The sequence below is a fragment of the Chanos chanos genome, chromosome 1 (assembly GCF_902362185.1).
Source record: "Chanos chanos chromosome 1, fChaCha1.1, whole genome shotgun sequence".
Lineage (NCBI taxonomy): Eukaryota > Metazoa > Chordata > Actinopteri > Gonorynchiformes > Chanidae > Chanos > Chanos chanos.
The window spans coordinates 36521657-36546325 of NC_044495.1; the positions used below are offsets into that span (position 1 = coordinate 36521657).

The 24669-nt window shown below is 42.8% G+C and overlaps 2 protein-coding genes across 3 annotated transcripts; both read right to left on the minus strand.

Moving 5' to 3' along the window:
* Window positions 1-293: 293 nt before the first annotated feature.
* Window positions 294-12394, minus strand: sntb2 (syntrophin, beta 2). Of its 2 annotated transcripts, XM_030779900.1 has the most exons (8): window positions 12181-12394; window positions 11651-12018; window positions 4102-4309; window positions 3177-3378; window positions 2098-2240; window positions 1448-1644; window positions 834-1021; window positions 294-434 (listed from the first exon to the last, which is right to left on the minus strand). In XM_030779900.1, the coding sequence occupies exons 1-8, from the start codon at window positions 12378-12380 to the stop codon at window positions 342-344; spliced, it is 1599 nt and encodes a 532-aa protein (XP_030635760.1). In that variant the 5' UTR covers window positions 12381-12394; the 3' UTR covers window positions 294-341. The 2 variants fall into 2 exon arrangements, with proteins under 2 accessions (XP_030635760.1, XP_030635752.1); XM_030779892.1 differs by having other exon boundaries at window positions 11651-12394.
* Window positions 12395-14246: 1852 nt separating this feature from the next.
* Window positions 14247-23997, minus strand: spire2 (spire-type actin nucleation factor 2). The gene is made up of 15 exons (XM_030786047.1): window positions 23688-23997; window positions 20781-20824; window positions 20310-20690; window positions 19751-19831; window positions 19430-19594; window positions 19142-19228; window positions 18243-18363; window positions 17769-17935; window positions 17432-17657; window positions 16575-16702; window positions 16136-16273; window positions 15916-15983; window positions 15743-15770; window positions 15303-15400; window positions 14247-14454 (listed from the first exon to the last, which is right to left on the minus strand). Exons 1-15 carry the CDS (start codon window positions 23995-23997, stop codon window positions 14247-14249), a joined length of 2250 nt encoding a protein of 749 aa, XP_030641907.1.
* Between the last annotated feature and the right edge of the window lie 672 nt (window positions 23998-24669).

The following is a 24669-nucleotide window of genomic DNA, read 5'->3' on the forward strand; positions in this document are numbered from 1 at the left end:
CAACTGGAATAATACGCTTTTTTGCTAATACCATACAGAAGGGTAAGCTTATACTCAGGTAGAGCTCTGAAACCCAAACATGCTTTCCTACTTACAAACCTTTTCTCTCTTACACAGCCACCCATGTTTACACACACACACACACACACACACACACACACACACACACACACACACAGAGTAGCATAACCAGGCAAGCAGGGAAAGAAAAAAGAACAACAATGCTGTGATATATATCTATATATATATATATATATATACATATATGAGTTAGTAAAAAATACAGGATGTATCTATGGAAACACTGTTCTCCTCTGAGGCCCCAGACTTCCATTTCCGCCTCATGTGAGCAGCCCCATGCGCGTGAGTTTAGCCGACAGGAAGGAGTGAAGCACAAACACCACCGGCTTGGGCCCCGAATGCAGGTCAAACACCTGTGAGAGAGAGAGAGAGAGAGAGAGAAAGCGCTCAGAACACAACAGAGGAAAAAGGCATCTCTATCTATTTCTACTGTGTCAACACTGAACATGTAAACATTACTGTTGTTTTAATCTGAGACATCCTAGGACTGATCTTGAATGGTAAATATTTATTTCTCCAAGTTGTTTTTGCATTTTAAGGTATATTAAAGGTGTTTTTCTACAAGCGTTACATTTCAGATGAAAGCGAAACACAGTCTGGGAAAGCGTATTTGACACAGAGTGTATCAACACTCGCGTATTATCAGTGTACAAAAATCATGACTGTGGACATGGTCATTACTGACACAAAACCCAATGAGTTTGAATGAAGATGTATTATCGTAGTTTTGTAATTATGCATAGTTTCTGTACCAGTTCACCCTCCTGACCCCCGAAGTCCAGGTAGAGATGACGAATGCCGTCATCTGCAGACATTTTGAGCTTTTCAAAAGGGTAACGGAAGAGAACGGCCCCCCCGGCATCTCCTGCTTCACTGGTCACTGTGAAGCCTTTTTCATAGTGCAGTGTCAGTCGAACATCTTGTCTGTTCAACACGCAACCTAATATATCAGAGAGACAGAGAGAGAGAGAGAGAGAGAGAGAGCACAGGGAAACAGATACAGAAAAAAGGAAGTTTGGCCAGAGAGAAAGAATTAGTTGGATGTGCGACAGAAAGAGGGGGGGGGCAGAGGGGAGTGCATGAGCGTTAGTTTGTGTTGCTTGGAACCGAACAGGGAGGTAAAAGACCAAACATTTCCAGAACTTAATTGCAGCCAGCTATTGTTCTCCACTGCATGAGAAAAAAAAAACTGGCCAAGTTCCTTCTTTTCCAAAGTCTTTTCCCTACTCAGTGTTTTTCTTCTCTTCACAATCTCCTCTCTGCTCTTAATTTAGCTGAGACTATTCTGTCAATCTAGAGCAAAGCCACCAGTTATTCTAATGCATACTGCAATGTCAGTACCATTTACATTCATACACACACACACCTATAGAGACCTCCTTGATGAGTTCGGCAGCAGCATGTCCCCCCTGCACCAATGCTCGTGTCCATGATGACAAATCCCAGTGTGTCTCAACACGGAACACATGTGACTCAATGCCCCGCCCAGTCCCCGTGCGTGTGGCAAACACCAGATCTGAGCCCAGTGCTGGAGAACTACGGGCACTGCCCGAGTGCACCAGCCTGGAGAAAGAGCAAGAAAGAAAGAGAAAGAGAAAGAGAGAGAGAGAGAGAGAGAGAGAGAAAGAAATAATTGAGTGGGTGTGTGTCGGAGAGAGAGGAAGAGAAGTAGAGAAAGGGAGATTATGAGGGCATGTGTGTGTTGTTTTTTTTTTTTTTTTTGTCTTTAGCTGAGAGACATGAAGAATTGGAAAGTGAGACACAAATAAACCTGAGAGGAAGTCATTCTTCCATTGTGGTACACAGAGTTTCCTCCAAAATTTACCAGCACTATTAACCGAGATTAACAAACAATTTTCCCCCAGTTTTGAGCACGTAACATAGCTCATTATCCATGCAATTTCTCTATTAACATTCATCAGTGGTGGAGTATATTCTGGAGGCAACTTAGTATATAGTTGGTATGAACACACAGTCCTCAAGTCCAGCTTCACTCTCTCTTCATATGAGTGTTACCTGGTGGCCAGAAGTGGGTGTGTCAGTAGAGGCGTGCTCCAGGCCTCACGGGTCCAGGGCACTGACTCAAAGAGTAGAATGTCTTTCTCTGTAAGCGCCATGACGACAGGTCGGTATTGGTGCCGCCCACCTTCCAGCTGGATCTGACCACAGAGAGATAATGTAATACATGTGAGCAAAAAAACACTATGTACATGTGTGCGCTGGGACAGTAATTCTCCGTTTTGGACAGATCTGTTGATATGTGCACATCTGGGTTGTTGTTGTGAGTATGCTATGATTGGTGGGCACACAGGAAGTAGTTAACACAAAGGCAGTTTCCAGTGGTTTCCTGTCGCAAAACACTTCCTGTAACACCCCCCACCCCCACCCCCATACTTGGGCCCACCGAAAGCTAGAGATAATCAACACCAAACAAACACAGAGAACACGCAGTGATGTCAACACTCTTACGTTATATATAAGCAGAGGAGGAGAGACTGTTGACCCAACCCTGCACAATCATGGCAATGCGATGAACAGGACAAATACACAAACACCAACTGACTGATGAGTGAATTACTCACTTCCGTATAGGTATTACAGGTATATGGGTAATGCTTATAGGAAATATAATCTTGTAAATTTTATTTCTTTTCACTTTAGAAAGATTTTAGATCATTTTCAAGCAGTGTGATGTGTATGTTTCATGCTAAAGCTAGTTTTGGGCTGTGATCCAGATCAACTGTCCAAATTTTGCAGATTCTTCTTCTTGCCTTTTTTTTTTTTTTTTTTTTAACTACGACCAATTGCAATGGTTGTCTGTCTGAGGTACCGTAAGCATACTACCAAGGGCAGTGGTTACGCCTGACTGTTTTGCTGTAAAAAGAAAAAGCTCTCAGATCAACATTTGTCAATGACACCAATCTTCTCCCACCTCTTATTCCACCACCTACTTACACAGACTCAAAACAGAATCTCAATTAGTAATACTCTGTGTGTATGATCCACCTCCGCGCGTGGGCACGGGCGTGTGTACCCACACAACTAAAGGTATCAGTTTCATGCGTATAACTGTGATTGTGATTGTGCGTGTGTACCTGCTCAGCCAGCCAGCCGATGTGTTTGAGCTGGCAGTGTGTGTTGGGCGAGTTGAGGTAAGCGTTTATGTGGGCCAGGGTCTGGGGCAGCAAGGCGGCAATGTTGGCGTGGATGGCTGTGAACCAGGAGAGAGCGCTGGGACCATCCTTACAGCGCAGGATCACTGTGTGCAGCCCATCTGGAGAGTGGAGCTCCAACAACCTGTTCATCATCATCATCATCATCAGAATCATATTAATGTCAATACAACCCCCATCACAGTCACAAGTGTACAATTCACTTCCTTCACAGTCGATGTCATAGCCAGAGCTGAGGCCGGTTCACTTGGTCAATTCAGAAAGTGAACTGAGAATTCACTGTAGGAACTGAAAGACTTTTTTCATGGAAAACTGAGGTTTTACGATTACTGAATGAATGAAAGCGATTTACAGTAAATGAATCAAATTCACACGAATTCACTGAATTGACTGTTCTGAAATTCAGCCTGAATTCACCACTAATGACAAAGCCACACACGACTAGTTTATTCACTTATATACACACTTACGACATTAGGAGCAAACATCATAATCACTGTTACTGTAATCACAATGTAGCTTTCAATGCAAAACAACAATCTGTGAATTCAGTTCACTAAGCCATTCACTTAGCCTGAGCAAACAGTTTATATTATCAGATTCAGCAAAGCCACCAGATATGAGACAGCAAGGTCAACAAAACACACACATATACATACACTCGCATACACATTCTCAAGTACTCTGCATACCACAAAAGTTATCAGCTCAAGGTCAAACCACTTTTGTTCACATTAAAATGCCTGAATGGTCCACTCAAAAATCAAAAACACACACAGACACACAAGTTTATAGCCACGAACACTCAGACAGACAGACAGACAGACACAAACACACACACACACACCTGTTCTCCAGGTCAGGCATGGTGAGATTTCTGCTGATGAAGCTCATTCTCAGAGGAATGACCTTTCTGTCTTTGACGGGGCCGAGTTTGTGGGGGTCCTCTCCGCCGGCCCCCAGGCCGGGCGACTGCGGCCGTACCCCGTCCCACGGCAGGTCTGCCACCATGGAAGGCTTCTTAAACAGGGGAGACACCTCCCTGATGTACTTCACTGCACAGAGAGACATGGACCCAGAAAATTCACTCTGTGTGCTGCCTGAGACTGCACAAAGACATGACCTTCAGTAAACACAGCATTAATCAGCCCTTCTCAACTCCACGCCCAAGGGCCAGCACGATGGTTCATCTCTCCTTTAGCCCCTTCACCAGGGTCAGCGGCCACTGTGCGTCAAAATGGAAAACGATAAATACTGAGTTTAAAATATGAGACTGCTTTCTCTTTGCTTGATAAGGGCATCTATCAACATAAAATTAAAAATGAAAAGATACAAAGAAAAAAAAATGGTCAAAACAACAACAGCTTTTTTTTTTATCTCATGAACTACGAATTACCATGAATTAAATTAAGCCAATATAAGTCACATGGTAAAACAGGGAGTTTTGGTTACACTATTCATCAGTCATTAACATTAAGACATTACCACATTTTCATATGTCATGTCATACGAGTGGGAAGTTTAACCAAACTTACAGGGTTTCAAAATGTCAAATCAACTGACACCTGTGTAAGAGACCAACTGAACTTTCTGCTGGGTCATAGCCGTGTCTAAGCTTCTCCCTTTTGAGGGCGTATCCTGTATTACAGTGTATTTGAAGTTAGTTGACACAAAATGGCTTTTTCCACACTGGTCACACAACCCGCCATTTTAAAAAGTCGCTTCCATTCTTTAGGAATAAAAGAAAACAGTTTAAACTCAGAGTAGGGTTGCTGCACTGAGGTAGATTCCTCCTCAGAGAGATACTGTATCATATATTTTTACTCTGTGTTTCATGAGGAAAATAACGGATTCTGACACAAATAAAATAAATGGTATGTCACTGAGCCACAAACTTGCCTAACTCTGCAAGTCAAGGCCTTGATGAATCCTGCACACAAGGGGTCAGGTACTGGGCTATGGAAATGCGCCATCAGTGAGCACACACCATTGAGAGGGGTTCCCCAGACTGGAGCTGGACTTCAGACAACATCACATTAATCTCAGCTATCAGGGAGTATGAGCATTATAAATGCTACATAAAGTCACAAGCTCCAAATGTCTAACATCTATGATAAATGGTACATATAATTACAACCCACAGTAAGACCATTAGATTCTACATCTTTGGGTCAATGAAGAGTGAGGCAGACTTTTCTTGTAGGCTTTGAGTTAAACCTGCATGACCTGTCAAATAATCAGAGACTCTGATGGGTCGACGTAAACAAATTCAGAACGTAACGGTTTATAAAAAGCATCTCTCCACACAGCTCTCGTTAGACTTGATCCAGGGAGAACCCTTTATGGTCATTGTCTTGAGTAAGGAGATGGAAATAAAAAGTTCAATGTGAACAGAAAGAAGGTCCTAAAATGGGCCCAGTCTCTAGTGAGCTATTACTTAGAATGAGATACTTCATAACTGTGAGTTTGGCCTGTAAAGTTCTTAAGAAGACTAATGGCTGGAAGGCTTGGAGATGAAAGTGTTTTGTCCTTAAATGGAGGTAGAATGGACAGTGTTTCCCTGCACTGCTCCAGCGCCCCCCTCCCAGAGTGTCACCTAAAGAGCCAAAGTACACCGCATTGTCTTCTCCATAAACCCCATAAACACTTAGACCCTTTCAACAATCTCTCTCTCTCTCTCTCTCTCTCTCTTTTTCTCTGTCTGTATCTCTCTCTCTTTTTCTCTCTGTCTGCATGTCTCTCTTTCTCTCTGTCTGTATCTCTCTCTCTCTCTGTCTGTCTGTCTGTCTCTCTCTCTCTCTCTTTTTCTGTCTGTATCTCTCTCTCTTTTTCTCTCTGTCTGTATCTCTCTGTCTGCATGTCTCTCTTTCTCTCTTTTTCTCTCTGTCTGTATCTCTCTCTCTCTCTGTCTGTCTGTATCTCTCTCTCTCTCTGTCTGTCTGTATGTCTCTCTCTCTCTCTCTCTCTCTCTGTTTTTGTCCTGGGGGGGTGGGGGGGGTGTCTCTGGAGGAGAAACCTGATATGAAGTGCTAAGGTGATGAGGTCACTCTTGGATGTAGGAGAAATTTAAGCTTGTGAAAGTTTTTGGCAAAAACATTTACATCTGTGTAAGTGTCTGTAAAAGAGCGGGTAGTCGTGTTGGTCATAAGAAATAAGGCAGATCTTAGAACTCACTTCCAAGAGCCAGCAAACCACACGGATCATAACCATGCAGACTGTGTGTGTGTGTGTGTGTGTGTGTGTGTGTGTGTGTGCGTGTGTGGATAGAGATATGGTTCTCCAAACAGGAGGTTCTTTCACCAACAGGAGAGACACAAACCAGAGGAGTCCGACACTAAGCAGGGGCCCATGAAGAAAACATTCACTACCACCACAAAGTTTACAAACACAAACCGGCAATCCTTTCTCTTAAGAGCAGCAGCGGATATAAGCTTGTCTCCAAAGCCACACAAATTCACCAGATGCGGGTGATCATCGTACAGACAAAACACCTGAAACATATAACGAAGTGTGGGGAATTATGGCAAAAACAGATTCCAATAGGAATGTGGAAAAAAAAGACTGCCTGCTGGCTACAGTTGCCATGGCCATCTGACTGTGTGTAGAATGGTTGTTTACGTAATATATGCAATTCAACACCCCCCCCCAAAAAAAACACAAAACAACAACAACTAAAAAATTAAATTGCAGTTTGACTGGGTTTGTGGATCCAGACAGTTTCCACTGCACGATATCTGTTTCCAAACCCCCCAAAAAAAGTCCCGCAAATTTCACTCACAGAATCAAACCTTTGCTATTGACATGTAACCACTAACCCACAGACTGAAAACACATCCATATGCGGTGACGTCAAGAGACAGAGTTTGTATATAATAATGTACAATTGAACAATTTGGACCTTAACATTTAATAACTTGTGTCCTCCTGATGTGGGTAAACAAGCAACCAAGCAGATTTCATCCCACACAAATTCTGCAAGATTGCGATTTCCAACAATTTCTCCAGGTCATTAATTCAAGCACTGCACGTTGCCTGGCGACAGATCATTTTGGGAGGACATGGGAAATGTAGTTTTGACCAAAATTAATCCCCAGTTCAGTCTCTAGACCTTAGATGGTTCTAAATTGTTGGAATAAAGGGCACCAGTCCAACACACTGTTTAGCCTTTAACACAAGGACAACATCTGCACCAGTCCCTCATATTCCATACACATTATACAAAATGAAAAGGAAAACACAGAGACAGGCCAAAAAATGAACTTCCTTCATCTCTTTCTTTCTTTCTTTATTTCTTTCTCTCTCTCTCTCTCTCTTTCTCTTTCCCTTCAGTCATCCACAAAGACATCCTCTACTGCACAAGGCTTTATCATGACGTCAACTTAACTGACTTCTAACAGTCAGTTAGACGGACAGTTTTCCATAAAACCAGTGTATAATTGTTGCTGACTCAGTAAGCAGACACTCTGATGTCTGACCTGTAATACTGAGGGAGAGATGGACTAAACCGTCTCCTGTAACCCCAGCAGGAAGATAAAAACATGCCCTCTGTTACAGGATGATCTGAACAGCTTTGTTTGCCATTTGATCAGATCATTTTGGGGCCTATTTTCCACTGGAAAGTTCCAGAGAGCCCAGCAGTTGCACTGGCATTAGACAAGGTTTGTGATAGCTGGTTCCAGGGTTTGGAGGAGTTAAATTGGCAGTCATGCAGTCCCTCCACAGCGACAACACGGTTAAAGATCTCATTAGAACTGTCAGGAATGTCACTTAGCTCCAGTTCCACTTTTAATTAGGTCACTGCATAAAGGACAGTGTGTGTGTGTGTGTGTGTGTGTGTGTGTGTGTGTGCATGTGTGTGAAGAGAAGCGCTCCCAAGAGCCACTGCTCCACATAACCCATTCTCCCGCCTCGGAACCCACATCATGACACAGGGGAGCGAAGGAAGACAAAAAAAAAAAAAAGGAGAGGATAGAGGAATGTGAATGTTGAGCATTTATGGTTTTTCATACACACAAACACCCTCACACACACACACACAAACACCCTCACACACACACACACACACACACACACACACACACACACACACAGTACATCAAGGGAATGTATATGTGCCCTCCTCCTCTTCTTCTTCTTCTTCTTTTTCTTCTTTCTTAGGCCCATGTGGGCCAAACAGACTGGCTATTAGTGCTGAACCATAGCCAATACTGCACTGTTAACCCAAAACCTCTGTGGTTTGTCTCAGCTCAGCTCCCTGTGCCGCCTCCTTCTGACTCCCTCCCTCCACACCAGGCTGCCAAACCCTTAACGAGAACAGTGTGTTGGACTCCTCAGTATGGGGGGGGGGGGGGGGGGGGGGGGTGAGAGCCAGTCTTCATGCAAACATAAACACGCATACACACATGCACACATGCACGCACGCACACACCTGCACCTCATCCTGTTTTCTTATTCTGACACAGGGTCATCCAAAAAACAACATGGTCAAAATTCCTGGACACCACCCTCCTTGTCCTTCATCACAGATCCCAATTCACCAACTGCTTGCACCGAGTCACAAAAACAAAGCTAACAAAATACCGCTCCAAAAAGTATACACCAGTCACCATTCTTCCACTGAATCCATAACACACCCCGGCAAAACACTGAATCAAGTCTGATTTACAGAAAGTTCCGACTGAAATGCTAACAATGGAGGGGGAAAAAAAGACCCTTCACACCATCATGAAGACACGCCCTGCACAATGCTGTCACTCTACAAGCTCTCGTCAACACACACCTCATAAAAAAATGCAGGCCCTTGTTATGACATCATTCCACTTCCCCCAATGATAATCCCTCTATTTTTCATTTCTCGCTGGCCTCCCTAAAAAGGATACAAGAACAGACCAATGCATAGGCAACTCCACAGATGTGCGCACACTAGAGCTGTATGAGAGGAGAAACTTTACTGACATTTAAAAAAAAAAAACAAATCTGGTTAGTTTGAAAAGCATTTGGTTTGGTGAACATTTACCAAAATCTCTCAGGAGAACAAAAATGAACTTACAATAAGTTGAACTAGCCTAATATACACTTAAAGCTTAAACTGAGAGAACTTAAGTGCAGAAAATCTTTTTTGTACATCTGATTGGTTGTCTCTTGTACACACCCAATAGGGAGATGACAAAAACCAAAAAACACTGAGAATGAAGGAGACAAAGAAGCTTGGTTGTACTAATGAGACGTCTACATTCCACTAACAATCAATGAATGACACCACATTTTGAACATCCACACAATAGAAATCCTTGTTCTTAAATTAGTCTCTGGTATTTGCTTTTGTAAATCACAAATTACCTAACATGGCAGACTATATTTTGACTTCTCCCAATGGACAGTAAGTTTTCTGGCTTCAGAACAAAAGAGAAAAACTGTTTCTAATCAGGCCTGGCCACAGACATCTCATGAATAGGGGCCCTTGTCTGGTTGAGACAGTTTCACTCGGGAAAACAATGGCCACATCTTCAACCGACCAGTGAGCCCAGACACAAAATGACACGGCACTGGTTGACAAGGTCAGCTTTGTTTTTTTTTCCCCTCAATTTTGAGGACACAGTTCAATGCTCTAATAATCTCTAATAATAATCTGTCTGCACAATTAAAATACATTTTTATTACATATTGGAGGATTTGAATCAGGGAACAAACCCACAACTATGTGTTGCCATTATTTGCTTGCATGATCTGATGTCTTTTATTGTTTTGTGATGTAAAGTCAATGTTTTGTATTTTGGGCTGGCATGAAAAATAATGAAGTGTGTGTTCAAGCTATTACAGAGAGCCAGTTAACTGTTCATTCAATGACTGATTGGCACAGACAAAATATTCTGGCCAGTCTACAACCACATTACAGGGTTTGAACATTTGAAAAAGTTTTGAAAAATGTCTGCAAGATGTCATCAAGCTTTTTCATAATGCGTTCTCTCCAAAGGAGTCACGACATTTAATCAGCCTTGAAATTCTGACAAGATTTCACTTGCAGTACTTGTTCACTTGTTTAGGTTGGTGCTTGAAAAGAAAAACAAAACAAACAAAAACCAGTCTGCTACATGAGCCTGTCTCGTGTGAACAATAACAGTATGGGTATATATCAGTAAGCCGTCAAGAAACTGGAATTTACTAGATCGCAAAATGACAGGTAAACAAGAGTGATGTGGTTCTAAACCATCACGAATGACTTCTGGCAAGAGTCTGCATAAAGAAGTGTGCTAAATACCTTGGCGTAATGGCGTGTACGTGCCAATGGAATTTTAACCGATTTCGCTTTAGTCTGGCTTATGTGTGCAAAGCGTAGCACAATTGGGACTTGCAGCTGACGTCCATCTTCAAACAGCAGGATTCATCTTGTACTGGGCTTGTAAACAGTAACATAAAGCTGACACATTCTTTCAACAAATTCACAAGTAACTCTTAATGAAAGATGAAAATTTAAAGACGGTCTTTGGAGTATATTTTGATGCCGGTTTCTTCGTCTTAAATGCAGCACCAATTCCGGAGGTCCAGGGTTACGATAATGACAATTTAACTTCAAAAGGCAGACTCAATGCTGATGTGTACGAGTTGTGTAAACTAAAACCCTACCCACAATGACAGAAGTTACTTGACTGCCCCTTACAACATGCTAATACCCCGGGGTTGTTTAACGAGTGCAAGCGACAATGACTTCTACTGCTTCAACAGGCCTTAGGGCAACTCAAACTATAAATCTGAAGTAGGAACTTTCCACTATGTTTCCATACCCTAGGGTACTGAATTTTGACAGCTGTCCCCGCATCACTCAGACTTACGCAAACATACCGTAAAAGTAACAAATAGGCTGATGTAGTGCATCTCGTGTAGTGCACAACGTCGCATATTTGAAAACAGAAGCTGTTACTTTGCTGTATCTTCAAATGATTCGGCAATATAGTAAACTATGTTTAACCCCGCCCCTCCAAAATCTCTACTACTGTTATTGTAAACTACGTCGCTGCGGCGGAAACACAAAGTTGATGTAGGAAAGTAGGGGAATTTTCTTCGTAATTCACAGTCACCCCAAATGCCTGAGTGACCTGTTATTTGACCACAGTTTGCAAATGTCACAATGTAGCTAGTTAAACACTAAAATATTTTTGGAACTGGTACCTTATGATAACTTTGGTTGAACAGTCTTCCGACTTAGTTCCCATTGGATTACGTGTAATGACAGTTATTTCATTATTGTTAATACATATATCAATAATGTATTACTGGACAAACTAAAATCATGGAGTTGGATATAGTCAGGACGTAATATCACGGCGTAATAACAAAAGAGTTTGTAAAAGATAGGTGCTGGCCGTCATAAATCCCCGCGATTGAGTTGAGCAACTTACCCTCCAGCGTAACCTCCTTCCCGGCCTTTTTAAGCGCCTGCACCGCCATATCGTGTGTGGCTTCACGGAGATCATTGCCGTTTACAGATAGGATAGCGTCACCAACCCGAAGTGCACGACTTTGATCGGCTGCTAGACCAGGGAATATCTTGGAGATGAGGATGGGCATTCGGTTTTCTCGACCACCCTTGATACTGATGCCGAGCCCCCCCGACTCTTGTTTGACAACGCGAACTTTCCTCACTGCTTCCGATACACCAGGTTCAAAATTATTGGCCGTATCGCCGTGCCTGGAACTAAAACTAGACGCAGGACTTCCATAACTGGAACCTGGACTTCCAAAGTCTGAGTTCGTGCCGTTATCACGGCTAAATTTGCCAGAACTGGGACTGCTATACCCATAATTGTTATCGTAGTGCCCACGGCTAACTCCTCCGCGTGCTGGACTTTCACTTCGTCTTAACCCGCTGTGGTTCGGGTGAAGATCTGGGTTTTGGTTTGGACTTCGGTTCGGATTTCCAGGCACTAACCCAGGTTCGTTTCCGTTCGACATTCCATTTCGCAGTCCAGCCGGAGAATTGTAATCCAAGTTATTCACTGGTCCACCCAGTTCTCCTTCGGCCGTCAAAGTTAAAGTTTCGCGGGTCAATTCAGCGGTTACCCGAATCCAACGATCTCGAAGAAGTAGGTCCAGCTGACCATTTTTGTCCGCTCGAGTCCAGACAGCCATACTGGTACTCCAGGGCGGATTTCAAACTAAACTCATAATGAACTTTTCCTCTTTTTCGGAGTGCGCACAAGCACACTTCTATCGACACACCCACCTACGCACTGATTTCGGGAACTATCGGAGAGAACAAATATACTCTCATAAAAAAGTGAAAGGAAAAAAACAGCATCCACTGAACACTAGTCATATGAACGCATAACCGTAGAGCGCTCTGTAAAGTAACTACAAAAAAAAACCTTGACCCGGATGACAGAAGTAGCCAATAGTTTAGTCTCTGGATTATTTATTCATGACATGGGCGTGCTTTGGCCATAGACTCTCTTGGTGTTTCGTCAACGACAAAAATGACTACTACCTGTTTCAAGAAGATGTGAGGCGTTCTGTGACATCGTTGAACTATTTAAATTGTCTTTTTTCTGAATTCTGCGATTGTGAAATGCTTCCTTTGATGAATGGTCAAGTCCAATAAGGAAAAATGATCAGAAATCGTCTCTCACCTCTTTATAATCAAAAGTTATTTTAGTTTACAATGATCCTTTCAGGGGATCTAAGCAAGTCAAACTCAACTTCATTTCCCCGTCGAAACAATTTAACATTTACACTGTAACACTGACCTAGGTAAAAAAAAAAGAGAGAAATAGCCTCTGACTACCAAGATCTTATCAGCATAAATACAGAAGGTAATGAAGTTCAGTCATATAGACTGTCTCTAACATTGATTGTCTTACAGATGGATACAGTCTCTATGTCATCATGAATGGAAAAACAAAGGTCAGCACAGGGTAAATACTCTCCCTGCTGCTTAATCAACTCCAGCATCCAGTCAGCATATTTTGCACTCCAGTTTCAAATCCCCCCAATATTTACATTTCCTAAGAAGTATTTCAAAAACACACACACATACAGCATCTTTTTTTCTTTTGATTTTATTGCAGTTTTAGGTCTAGAGTCACAGTAACAAAATAAAATCAGTAATGCACAAGACAGTGAGGAGTGTGGGATTGCTAAAGGTGGTGAATGGAGGAGGGAGGTCATATTTAATTTTGCAGATGAGATGACAGACCTGGTGTCCAACGCGATGCTGACTAAACAGTTGCTCTGACATGTCTTCTACCACTAAAACCAGTAACCATTTGACTGTCCTCCCCACAACGGGCTGATTGGTCCACTCTCAAGTTACATTCAAACAGTCGCACATGCAGCGACAAACCACTTTGGGTTTGTCATGCAGCTGATTAAAGCATGTTTCAAAAAGCTCAAAACACTTTCAAATACCATCGCAGTCGGGCATTGTATACGATATGTTATTGTTTTTCCTGGATATAGTTTTCTACTTCTGTCACAGAGTTTTGGTTCATGCTGTCCCAAAAAGATATCTTTATATTTAATAGTGCTCTGGTTTTGGTTTGTGATGTTTCTACATTCAACTTAAAACAAGGCAACTCAGTTACAAAGGCCCCTTTTCCCTCCTGACTCCCTCTATTCTCCTTTTCCACCATCCCTCTCTCACCTTCATTCTGTTCTCTAATCCTACTAATCCTACAGTTTATCACTTAAGTTGTGCAGTGCATGTGTTGGGGGGGGGGGGTGGATGGGGGTGGGGGGTAAGGCAGAAATATTATTGTTGTTGGTCCACGTCCTTGTGGATAATCTTCAAAACGTAGGGTGCAAGGGTAGAAGAGCATTAAAGAAGGATTTCACCTGAAGGGTTTTGGGAGCTCAGAGGCTAAAGGGGTGTGAGGGAGAGTTTTTTTGTTTGTTTTTTTTTAAAAGAAGTGCAGAAAAAAGGGGGTTAGCCCTGCAGGGAATTCTTTTCAGTCTATGAGCGACTGCCTTTATTCACCCTCTGAGGAGCTGGCTATCTGGCTACGACTGTGGGCGTGGGTATGCAGAGGGTATAGCCTTCTCTCTCTTGGGCGTGTTGTTAAGGATGTCCAGACTTCGGCGGCTAGACGAAATCACGTCGGCCACAAACCTGGTGCAATCAGCGCATACATCACGTAAGCTGCAGCCGTTAGCATAAAGGTGAGGGAACTCTTCTTCTACTGGACACTGGGACAAAGAGCGCAAAGACCTGGGGAAAGACGGAATGAGAGAGACGCCTAGTGTGGGACTTGTTTAAACAGGGGTGGGGCCCAAGGAATCTCCTTCTTGACAATAAGACTTTAGCAAGAGTTTGTTCCACACCTTTAATCTAACTGTGTTTCTCAAACCTCTGGTCTTCTTTAGCACGCTTAAAGCCGAAAAATGTATTTCTCTCGTTCGTTCATTTAAAGAAATATGCAGTCATATTTTTGACAAATCATCAAACCTTTGAATAACAGAATAAGTGTGGTACAATTTGAAATGGCTACATTGTTAATTCACTGTGCATGCGAGCAATTTATTATATGGTTTGAGAGCAAACTGAAACGCTTTACCAATCACTATGGGGTTGGGTGCACTCAAGGGCGGGGGTTGAAAAACACTGATCTAAATCCTCTGATTCAACTGTTCAAGGGCTCCTCAGGACCTTAATAATCTGATCCTTTCATACGCTGTGGCTCTGTAGGAGGAAGGAGGCCAATCCATGTGCAGAAAATTGTATCATAGCGTTCTCAGCTCTTGGTATGCCAAAGGCTATATGCTAGAGGGACTGGCTAAGTATACGCTACACCAGCAGGATCCAAAGGAACAGAGAGGGTGTTACATAATAACTACTTAGCAATCTAGATAGCGGATAATTACATAACAATGTTCAGAGATCGGTGTGATGGACAGATATTAGGGTGGCTGCACAGACATCCACTCTGAGGTTGAATAATTATAGACCGTCTGTCCATTAGTGAATGCACTCATTCTAATCATTTTGAAAAAAAAAAAGTTATAGCAGAGGATAAAGCATCAGAGAGAGAGAGAGAGAGAGAGAGAGAGAGGACTCACTTGTACACCTCACTCTTACGACCATGGCCTCTCCAGCTACTGTCAAAGCCAATGGTGTAGACTGGAATATGCGCCATCTTTTTGGAGGGGATCTTCATCTACACCACAGGGAGAAGAGAAGAACAGCGAAAAGAGATAAAGAATACCCCACATGACGGAGATATAAAAAAAAAGTCTAGACTAGCTGGGCAAGAGGAGGAAGTGTCTAGGATCTTAAGACATGCAGTACTTCCTGAAAATTCTACCCCAAAAGGAAATAAAAAGGCCACAAAACACTCTGAAAGCTCACGAAAGAAAACCATATTGCTGAGGACAGTGCTTTTGTCACGGTTTACCCGTACTACAGTAGCCTGTGTATGTAATTACAGTTGTTAAAGCTGCGTTAAACATGATGAGAGCTCAGTGAGTACACTAGGAAAATGAGCAATGACAACAGATACCTTAGCACTGCAAGCTGTACACACAGACCTGAATGAGGGAGAGAATTTATTATTTTAAATATACATTCATATTGCAAAAAAAAAAAAAATATATCACACTGTCAACAGAAAAATAGTGACTCTTTCCCCCTAAACTGTGAAGGACTTAAAAACATTGAGAATGTAATTCTAACCTTTTACAGAGAAGACATGTGGAAGGCCAGGAAAAGAGCGGGAATTTTACTCGACAGCAGCAACATACCTAGAAAAAGATTCACAAACATGAGCGCATATGCACAGACAGACAGACAGACACACACACACACACACACAAACACACAGAAAGTTAAGATTCAAATCACGTCATTCAATCAGAACTAATAACTGCATCGAACAGGATGTAAATGTGCATACCTTGCCCTTCTTCAGACTGTTGTACAGATCTTTGTTTGGTAGAAACTTCTCCATCTCAGCTTTCACCAGCACGCGACGTACATTAATGACCTCATCGACTGTTAAGGCAAGACTCTCCACTGGGTGACTGAATTCCTCCTGTGTATACAGAAATGATAGAGATTTAAAAGACTGACTAGGGAAGTGCTTTGGAAGGAATGCCCAATCCAGTACCAATCACTAAATCCCTTGGCCCTGCCCCTTTAAGAACATATGACAGGACAGGATAAGTGTCAGTCATGAGTTTAAACTCCCCTCTGGTTACCTTACTCTGGAGTCTACCAAACCGCTTCCAATAATTTCTAGTTAAATTCTAGTTTTTATTTCTAGTACAATTCCAGAGATTTTTTTTTAAACAAACAGGGGGAGGGTTCATTTTGGGACAGGGATTTATACTCACCATCCACTGGTGTTTACTAGACCCTCTTGAATATGAGCCACTCCCCGCCCCATCTGTGCTCTCCTCCACCGAGCTGAGGGAGCGACAGGCAGGTGAAGGAGGCACCCATCCAACCACTGGGAAAGAGGCTGCATGAATAGATGGATGGGTGGAAAAAAGAGTGTGAGAGTGAGAGAGAGAGAGAGAGTGAGAGAGCAAATATGTCTGCAAGATTGCCCCCTAGTGCTGAAATAGAGAAACTGAAACTTAGCTTTGTTTACTTTTCTGCATGATGAGCTGAGAGCTGAGCTCCTGCCAAAACCATAGATTACCCATTACTAAGCACAAGTGTAAGTACTAGCTACAGAGCCGCCTAAACCTTGTTGTATCCTATTAACAACTGTTTTTAAACATTCTGCTGAACATCGTCCTTTCTTAGGACACACACTCAGCTTAAACAATTAAATTGTCCTTGAAATCAAGCATATGAACATAACAGTCTTTCAGCCAGTGTTTTCTATATTCAGTCCTTTAGACATATAGCACTGCACAGTATTTCACACACCTGGGTCCCCAGGACTGCAAAAGTACTGTAATCAATCCACAAAGAAACATTTAGAAATATTAGTTTGGCTAATGAAGTTTAACAATATTCTCAGCAATTTAATTTATATTCATCTTAATATGACAATTAACAGTTTCTGAAGTCATTTAATTTATTTAAAGCTGCAGCTAAGCAAATACCGCATTGCATTTTCTTTATTAATAACTCTCTGAAAGTATTTCCCAGATAATATTTAAGTATATGTTTATATCCCGAGTGATGGATATCCTCAGTAATGGCTGTTTACAGAAGTTTGTAGTAAAAGTATACAGACCCCGGTGCATTGGGGCTGGTCCGACCCCTCCTAGCGTGTTTGAGCGTGGTCTCTCCCCCCTCAGATGCACAGCCCCGCCAAGCTGGGCGGTTTCAGACATGGAGGGGATGAGTTCGCCCCTCAGTTCAGCCAAGTCATGTTCTGAAAAGGAGCGGTCTCGTTTGAGGGGTGTGGGAGAGCTCTCCACCCGTGGAAGCTCCTCCCTACTGCTTGGAGACTCATCCTCCTACATCAGGAAAAAAAAGAGAAGAGGTGAAAAAAGAGGTGAAGATAGAGCAAAGAGAGATACAGGATGGACATGGGTTTTTTTTTAAATAAAAAAAAAAGGGGTCCTCACCTCAAAGATGTTCATCTCCTCCATTTCGGCCAGAGTTGGAGCTTTAAGGAGAACACGGGGGCGGGACGGCGGACGGCATCCTGCATCTGTGACTGACAGGTCAAAACAGGATGTGGATTTGACATCACACGGGCAGAGGTGTGCCAGGCAGGGCAGAGAGCCAAATGCTGAAAAGAAGAACGACAGTACATAGTACTGAGTCATCTCACATACACACACACACACACACACACACACACACACATCATCTCACAGATGATAACATACACACGCATCCACACACACACACACACACACACACACACACACACACACACACACACACCACTTCACTCAACCACAGTTCAAGACTCATCACTGGACGAGACGACTGTTCATGCTACAAACCCAATAAACACACTCATATCTCAGACCGCTGAGCAGAAGCTATGACTAACTGATAATGTTTGGCAAAGGTGACAGTGATTGACGCACGTCTCTTGGAGCTGGGCAAGTCAACGGGTCTTAGTTTTCTCTCCTGTCTGATTTCAGCCAGAACTCGGTCATGAAGGGACTGCTGCTCCTGAGGAGGAGGAGGGAGGGTGCGCTCTGACACCTAAAGGAATTGACATGTACACACTCAACACTCTGAAATATTCATAACACAAACACACACTGAAATACTCAGCACATTAAAATGTAAAGACTGAACACATACACACTCAATATACAGATCCTCTCAAAAAAAAATAACAACAACAACCACGCACTGCCCTGCTGTCCACACCATGTACACTCATACATTCTGAAATACTCATGACATTCTCTGAAATAATCACAAAAACTGAGCACACACACACTCAAGAGAAACACTGCACAGAAACAAACTGACACACAAAACCACTCAAAACAAAACACACTTAGCACACTGAAACTCACAGCAGAGACACTAAAACAAACAATCAATACAAACCCAATAAACATAGTGACAGAGTAAACACACACACACACTCAGCAGACTGGGATACTCTGAGACAAATTCACTCAGGGACTCAGCAAAAGACAATTTACAACACGAACCTGCTTAATGCAGCGAAACAACCGACACGCTGAAACCACCGAGACAAACCCACTTAACACACTAAAATACTCAACACAGGCAGGCTCAGCCCAATGGACCCCAGAACAAAAATACACTCAGTACGTTCATCTACAGAGGAAAATACAGACAACACAGGAAAACACTGAACTGTGTGCTGGTAAAAAAGAAAAAAAGATATACAGTGTCCATCTAGCATATTTAAATAAAAAAAGAGCTTTGACATTTAGATTAGGAGTATTGTGGCTGTTAAACTGGGACATTTAAGTAGACAGAGGCATCTGTTGACACTGACTGGTTTTAGTGGAGGTCGTGATCTAATGAAATCCAAGATGAGCTCATGGGCATTTCTCTTTACCCGGGTGGGGATGTCACCATCCACCTGAGAAGACAGAAGAAAGACGAAGAGAAAGACAGAGCGGGGAAAAAGAGAAAGAAAATATGGGGAGAATAAATGAGTTAAACGGGGAAAATCCTATAAATATCACTTAAGTCCTTACTCTATGATATACTGCCCACGGCAATGCTATGGTAGCACATCGTCACCCGTGTGTCTGAAAGGGTTAAACTCAGGCCTGCTCACCATGACTTTACGAAGCTTATATTTGCGAGAGCGAATATCTTGCATGAGCATCTCAAAGGGCGTGAGGCTGAACTCAGTGGGCAGGGGGTTAAAAGGCTGTTCTTCTACTTTCTTCAGTTTTACACCCTGTCTCAGCTCCTTCATCAGCTGAACCCACAGACGAGCCTGTTAAACACACACACACACACACACACACACACACACACACACACAGAGAGACACCACAAAAAACATTCTGATTACGGAAGTGCTTAAAAATCATTTAATTCCTTATAAACCATATGTTTAAGACCAAGTATAATACAGTGTCCTGTCTCATACCCAGTCTGTGTTCTTCAGAGAATCCAGTTCAGCAGTGGACAGATCCTCATGTGGTTCCTCAGTTCTGATCTTCTTTAGCATCTACAATGACAAAAAAAACAAAAACAGAGACTGATCAATATGACTGAGGAAGGCACTATGCCATGAACACATCACCTCAGCATTCACTCTCACAGCATCACCCATGAATAATTCAGCTCCTGAAAAAGTGTGTTCAGAAAGAACAACTGAACAAGTAGGATCAATAATAATAATAATAATGATCATAAAAAAAATACGGCATGACCCTCCAACAACATCTGACCCGCTTATCTATGTGTGCTCTATATGAGTGAAATAGTACAAGTGTGGCTGATGTGTGAGTTTCTTGGTACTACTTAAAGATCAGTGTGAAAACATCATGTAGTTTCCATTTTCTCCATGACTGCAGAACTTCTGCTTGTTCATGGTGCACCAAAGACCTCCTTTATTTTCAGAGAACCTGAATAATCACTCTTGGGAGAAAAACAACATTTGAGCTCAGTTTTCATGGATCTCAAAAAAACAAAAAATGCCTCACCTCTTTAGCATCTCGGATTTTCCTGAGGAAAGTCTGCAGCTCCAGCGTTTCCACAAACAGGGCTCGGCACACAGCCTGGTAGTGGTCCGGGGCTAGAGCCGGGTTGGCTAGTCTGGAGGCGCACAGCGCCATCACCTGGCGAAATGTACAAACTGGTCGCATAGTTCCATCCACGGCGTCTTCATCCTCTTCTTCCTCTGGTCCACTATAGCCTTCATCAGCCGTTGCATTGTTACCGCAATCCCCTGTCTCGTTGTTGTCCTCCCCCCCGACCATGCGGTCAATGAGTCGTTCCAGCTGTGGACTGAGTTCCCGCTCTTCGCTCTCATCCAATCCCCAGTCAAGGGCTCTGTAGATGGCCACACCCAGAGACTGAACCAACTGAAGAGACGGGGGTTCAGGAAAGGGGTTAACAGACAGCTGGCAGACGACAATCACATTAAAATGCGTTGGTCAGTACAACAGACTCACCTGATACTGAGTGAAAGATGGCACAGGCAAAGGAGACGAGTCATCTACAGAGAGAGAGCAAAAGTGAGAAGTGGTAACACTGCTGTTAGCACATACACTGTAGGTGGTGCCATAAAACTCCAAATACTGCACAAATGGTGAATGAATGGCCATTTCTGAGAGTTTTAAATCTGATATGTTACAGCACAATGCACTTAAAGACTCTTAGTCAACTAATTCATAAACATTCACCTGACTGTTACTGTTTTCCAACTGAAGAAAGAAAATCGGTTTAGGGTGTTTTTTTTGTGCAAACAGTGAAATCCATCCCTTTAAGGGCTAATAATTGAGACTCGGAAACTGATTCTACATGTCTGAAACATATCAGCAGTGACACACTTTGAAACAAAGCATGAACTTACAAACAGGTTTGTCATCTTGGTTTGGAGAAATTAACACAGTAAACCATTTACTCTTTTTAAACTAAGGAACTACAAATCATTTTCATATTTTTAGAAATAACAGACCATATGTGAAAATAACACTGTTCCTCTTAAATTACGACGTGGTGTGCAAAAACGTGAGATTTCTAAACCTTGGCAGTCCGGCTGTATTGTGCAATTGCTTTTGAATCTCCTCCTTTTGTTCTGCCGAGCAGTTAAAGGGCCTGTTTCATGTTGTTATTTTGCTGCAGTCTGTGGCTTATAACTGACGAGCTCATAGCTCAGGTTCCCTTGTGAACAGTAGAGCATCAGGCTCAGATATCAGTTAGGACACCCAAAGGGGCAGAAACTTCACAATCAGCAGCACAACAGAACCTGAGACTGAGGAGGTCAGCTGGCTCGTTCTCTCTCTCTCTCTCTCTCTCTCTCTCTCTCTCATTTTTCCTTTGTTGTTATTCATTTTCTCTCCCTCTCTCTCTCTCTCTGCAGCAAAGCTCTGCAAACAGGGCAAGGTCCCTCAGTAAAGATGAAATGGGAATGAAGAACAGAAAGAACAAAGAGGCCAGTCTGACACTACCTCTGACTTTGTGAGGAGATGTTTCCGTTTGTTCAAATCTCTATACACAAACAAAAGCAGAAATTTCCCTGAACAAGTTAGCAACCCGACCTGTTAGACGGGTGTCCTGCTGGCAGGTAAAAGGTTCAAATATCACAGGATACTAAAATGGCCCCACCAACAATACTGCGTAGGACACAGGAGACAAGGCCCTTTCTCTGTGCTGATGTCTTTCTTTTCTCATGTCTCACTCACGTTTTCTTTCTGTTACCTGTACTGTGTATTTCTCATTCCCTCTGCAATTTATATTCACATTTTTCATGCACCTTCACTAGATTCCCACTTCACTTGCTCAAGATGGACTCTTGTCATTAGTTGCCATGGAAATTTATTTATGGGATCTTGATTGGGGCAAAAGGGAATAACTGAAAAGTGAAGCAGCTAAAGAGTGTGAGACAGGAGAGGATTTCTGTTCAGTATTACACAATATCCTGTCTCCAGCATGCACTGTTTGTGGGATTGAGAGTGACCTCATAGAGGACAATATAAGAATGACATGTCGACATCAACGTTCACTCACCTTGAACTTCATCCAGTTTATGCACATCATAAGCAATACCCACAACCCACTCTAACAAACTGATAAAAGGTGAAATGCCCATTCTGTTTTGCTCAGTAACACAAATATCCTGTATTCTGTCATGCTAAAACAAATTTTAAAAACGCAGAGAACATCATGGATTTAACAACTCCAGCAACTCCTGAAGAATACTGTCATAAATCAAGAGGCAACTTTGCTCTCAGGGTCAACTTCCAGTGATGTTTCCCCATCAGAAATACCAGAACAGATTTAAGTTCTGACAAGTACAGACAACATATTTTATTCATTATTCCAACACAGTATGATTAACACAAAAACCATATGCTCCATTTGCTTTGAGTGTGATTCATCACACTCATATAAATGTCAAGTATGCTGCTCTAACGACCAAACGTGGTGAATTACTACACATCAGTAAGTAACAGTTTCTTTCTCTCTTCTTTTAGCATCAGCAAGAAACCATTTTTGCACCAGGCTTAGGGTATTACGAATAGTAAACACTTTTCATCCAGTCCTAATATATTTAGGAGCGAAACTGCCCTCTCCTCGGTATTAAAATGATTATTCTTATTGTTGAATAAGAATTGCATACTACTCAGCGCCACACTGAATTAAAGTACAAGAACACATATCAATGTTTTAAGGCACACGTGAGAGGGAGACATGCTTTAGTCACGTTTTGAGGATCTAAACATACTCTAAGGCGTTCTCTAATCAATAAATTACAACTCATATCAGAAATATGATATCTTATCTTGTTTGAAAAGCCATACAAAAGTTGGATTGGCCACTAAGTCCTGGTTTATCTAAATGGCTGCCAGGAACTCCACACTGTATGACACTCCTCGACCCATAAATCAGACCACGCAGGTGTAGGTGTACGCATGTTCTTGGCGTTCTTAGGAATTTTCTAACAGACGCGTAATGGTTGCGATATCTCCAAACGTGGGGGAAATTAGTCTGCATCAGTACAATAACCTCTCAAGAGGAAAAGACCACTGATTTTTTTTTTCCCTTCCGTGGGATTAACGTCTCCAACACCAGATGACATCCTTTAAATAATTGATCATTTCTCATATGGGGGGGGGGGGGGGGGGGGGGGTCCTTAAGCGATAACAGTTCGATTTGGCATCAAATAAAACTGGGTAGCTTCACTTCACAACAGCTACAACACACAGCAATAACAATCTTTTTATCTTTCAGCCGACGACACTAGAGTTTTCAGTCCTGTTAAACAAATCCTTAAAAGATTCGTTAGTGGCATAAGAAAGTGGCATAAGAAAGAGGAGTGAGTAAATGATGATAAATCACTGCCACGGTCTAATTACCGCTATGACTCCAAGGCTCGGGCTGAAGGGAAACCGTCCCGTCTCTGTGAAGGAGTATGGAGGACGGATCTTTTACCCGGTAAACCACCCCAGTCGCTTCTGTAGCCAGACGCGGCACCCTCAAACCGCTGCAGCATTGATAACACACAGCCCAAGCCTGTTCCTCGTTAATGGGCTGTTCGTACGATTTCAGCACCTCCTCCAATGACAGTTCCCGGGGGTCTGTAAGGTCCCGCACCTCTGTGCGATCCGGGGGAGCAGACACCTTCGAGTCACCATCCTTGCCGCTTATATTTGTTGACCTGGCCATATCTGCGTTACCGCTGAGCCCATTCTTTATGCTAGAGCCTTCGCGAGCATGATTTACCAGCTAGCTTCCCATCTGCTTCACCTCTCTGCACAACGTCACTTCAGCAACTGCCGCAGCCGGGAGTTTCCATAACAGCAAATGAAAGCGATCTTTGATCTGTAGGAATGTCAATCAGCAATAAGCAAAGGGGAGGAGGCGGGATGAAGGTAGCTCTATCTCTCTGTTCCTCACTCTCTCTCTCTCTGCTTCTCTCTCTTTCTATATCTCCCTCGCTCTGGTTCTCCTGTGGCGCAGTCAGTCCTAACTGGCAAACACAAGGAGAGAAAAGGGCAAACTTGTTGACAATATATTTCTTGCTCAGGATGCGTCTTGTACGAAGACGAGAAGCATATTGCAAAGGAAGTAGGCGATAGGGGAGTCCTTGGCTACTCTTGTTTTGATGATTCTGTCATCTAGCATCCTCCGCAGCGCGTCCCTCGTGCTCCTCCCTTGTCTCTCGCGCAGAAGTGCCCGGCCCGCATATCGAACCCACCGATCAATCAAACAAAAAAGCGCATTAGCTAAACTCTCACAAACCATCAGAGGCAGCCAAGGCGGGCGCCTCGCATACAGAAGTCAAACAAAATTATCTCCAGTTTAGTTGCCACTTACATCTCGGTGCATTGATCATCC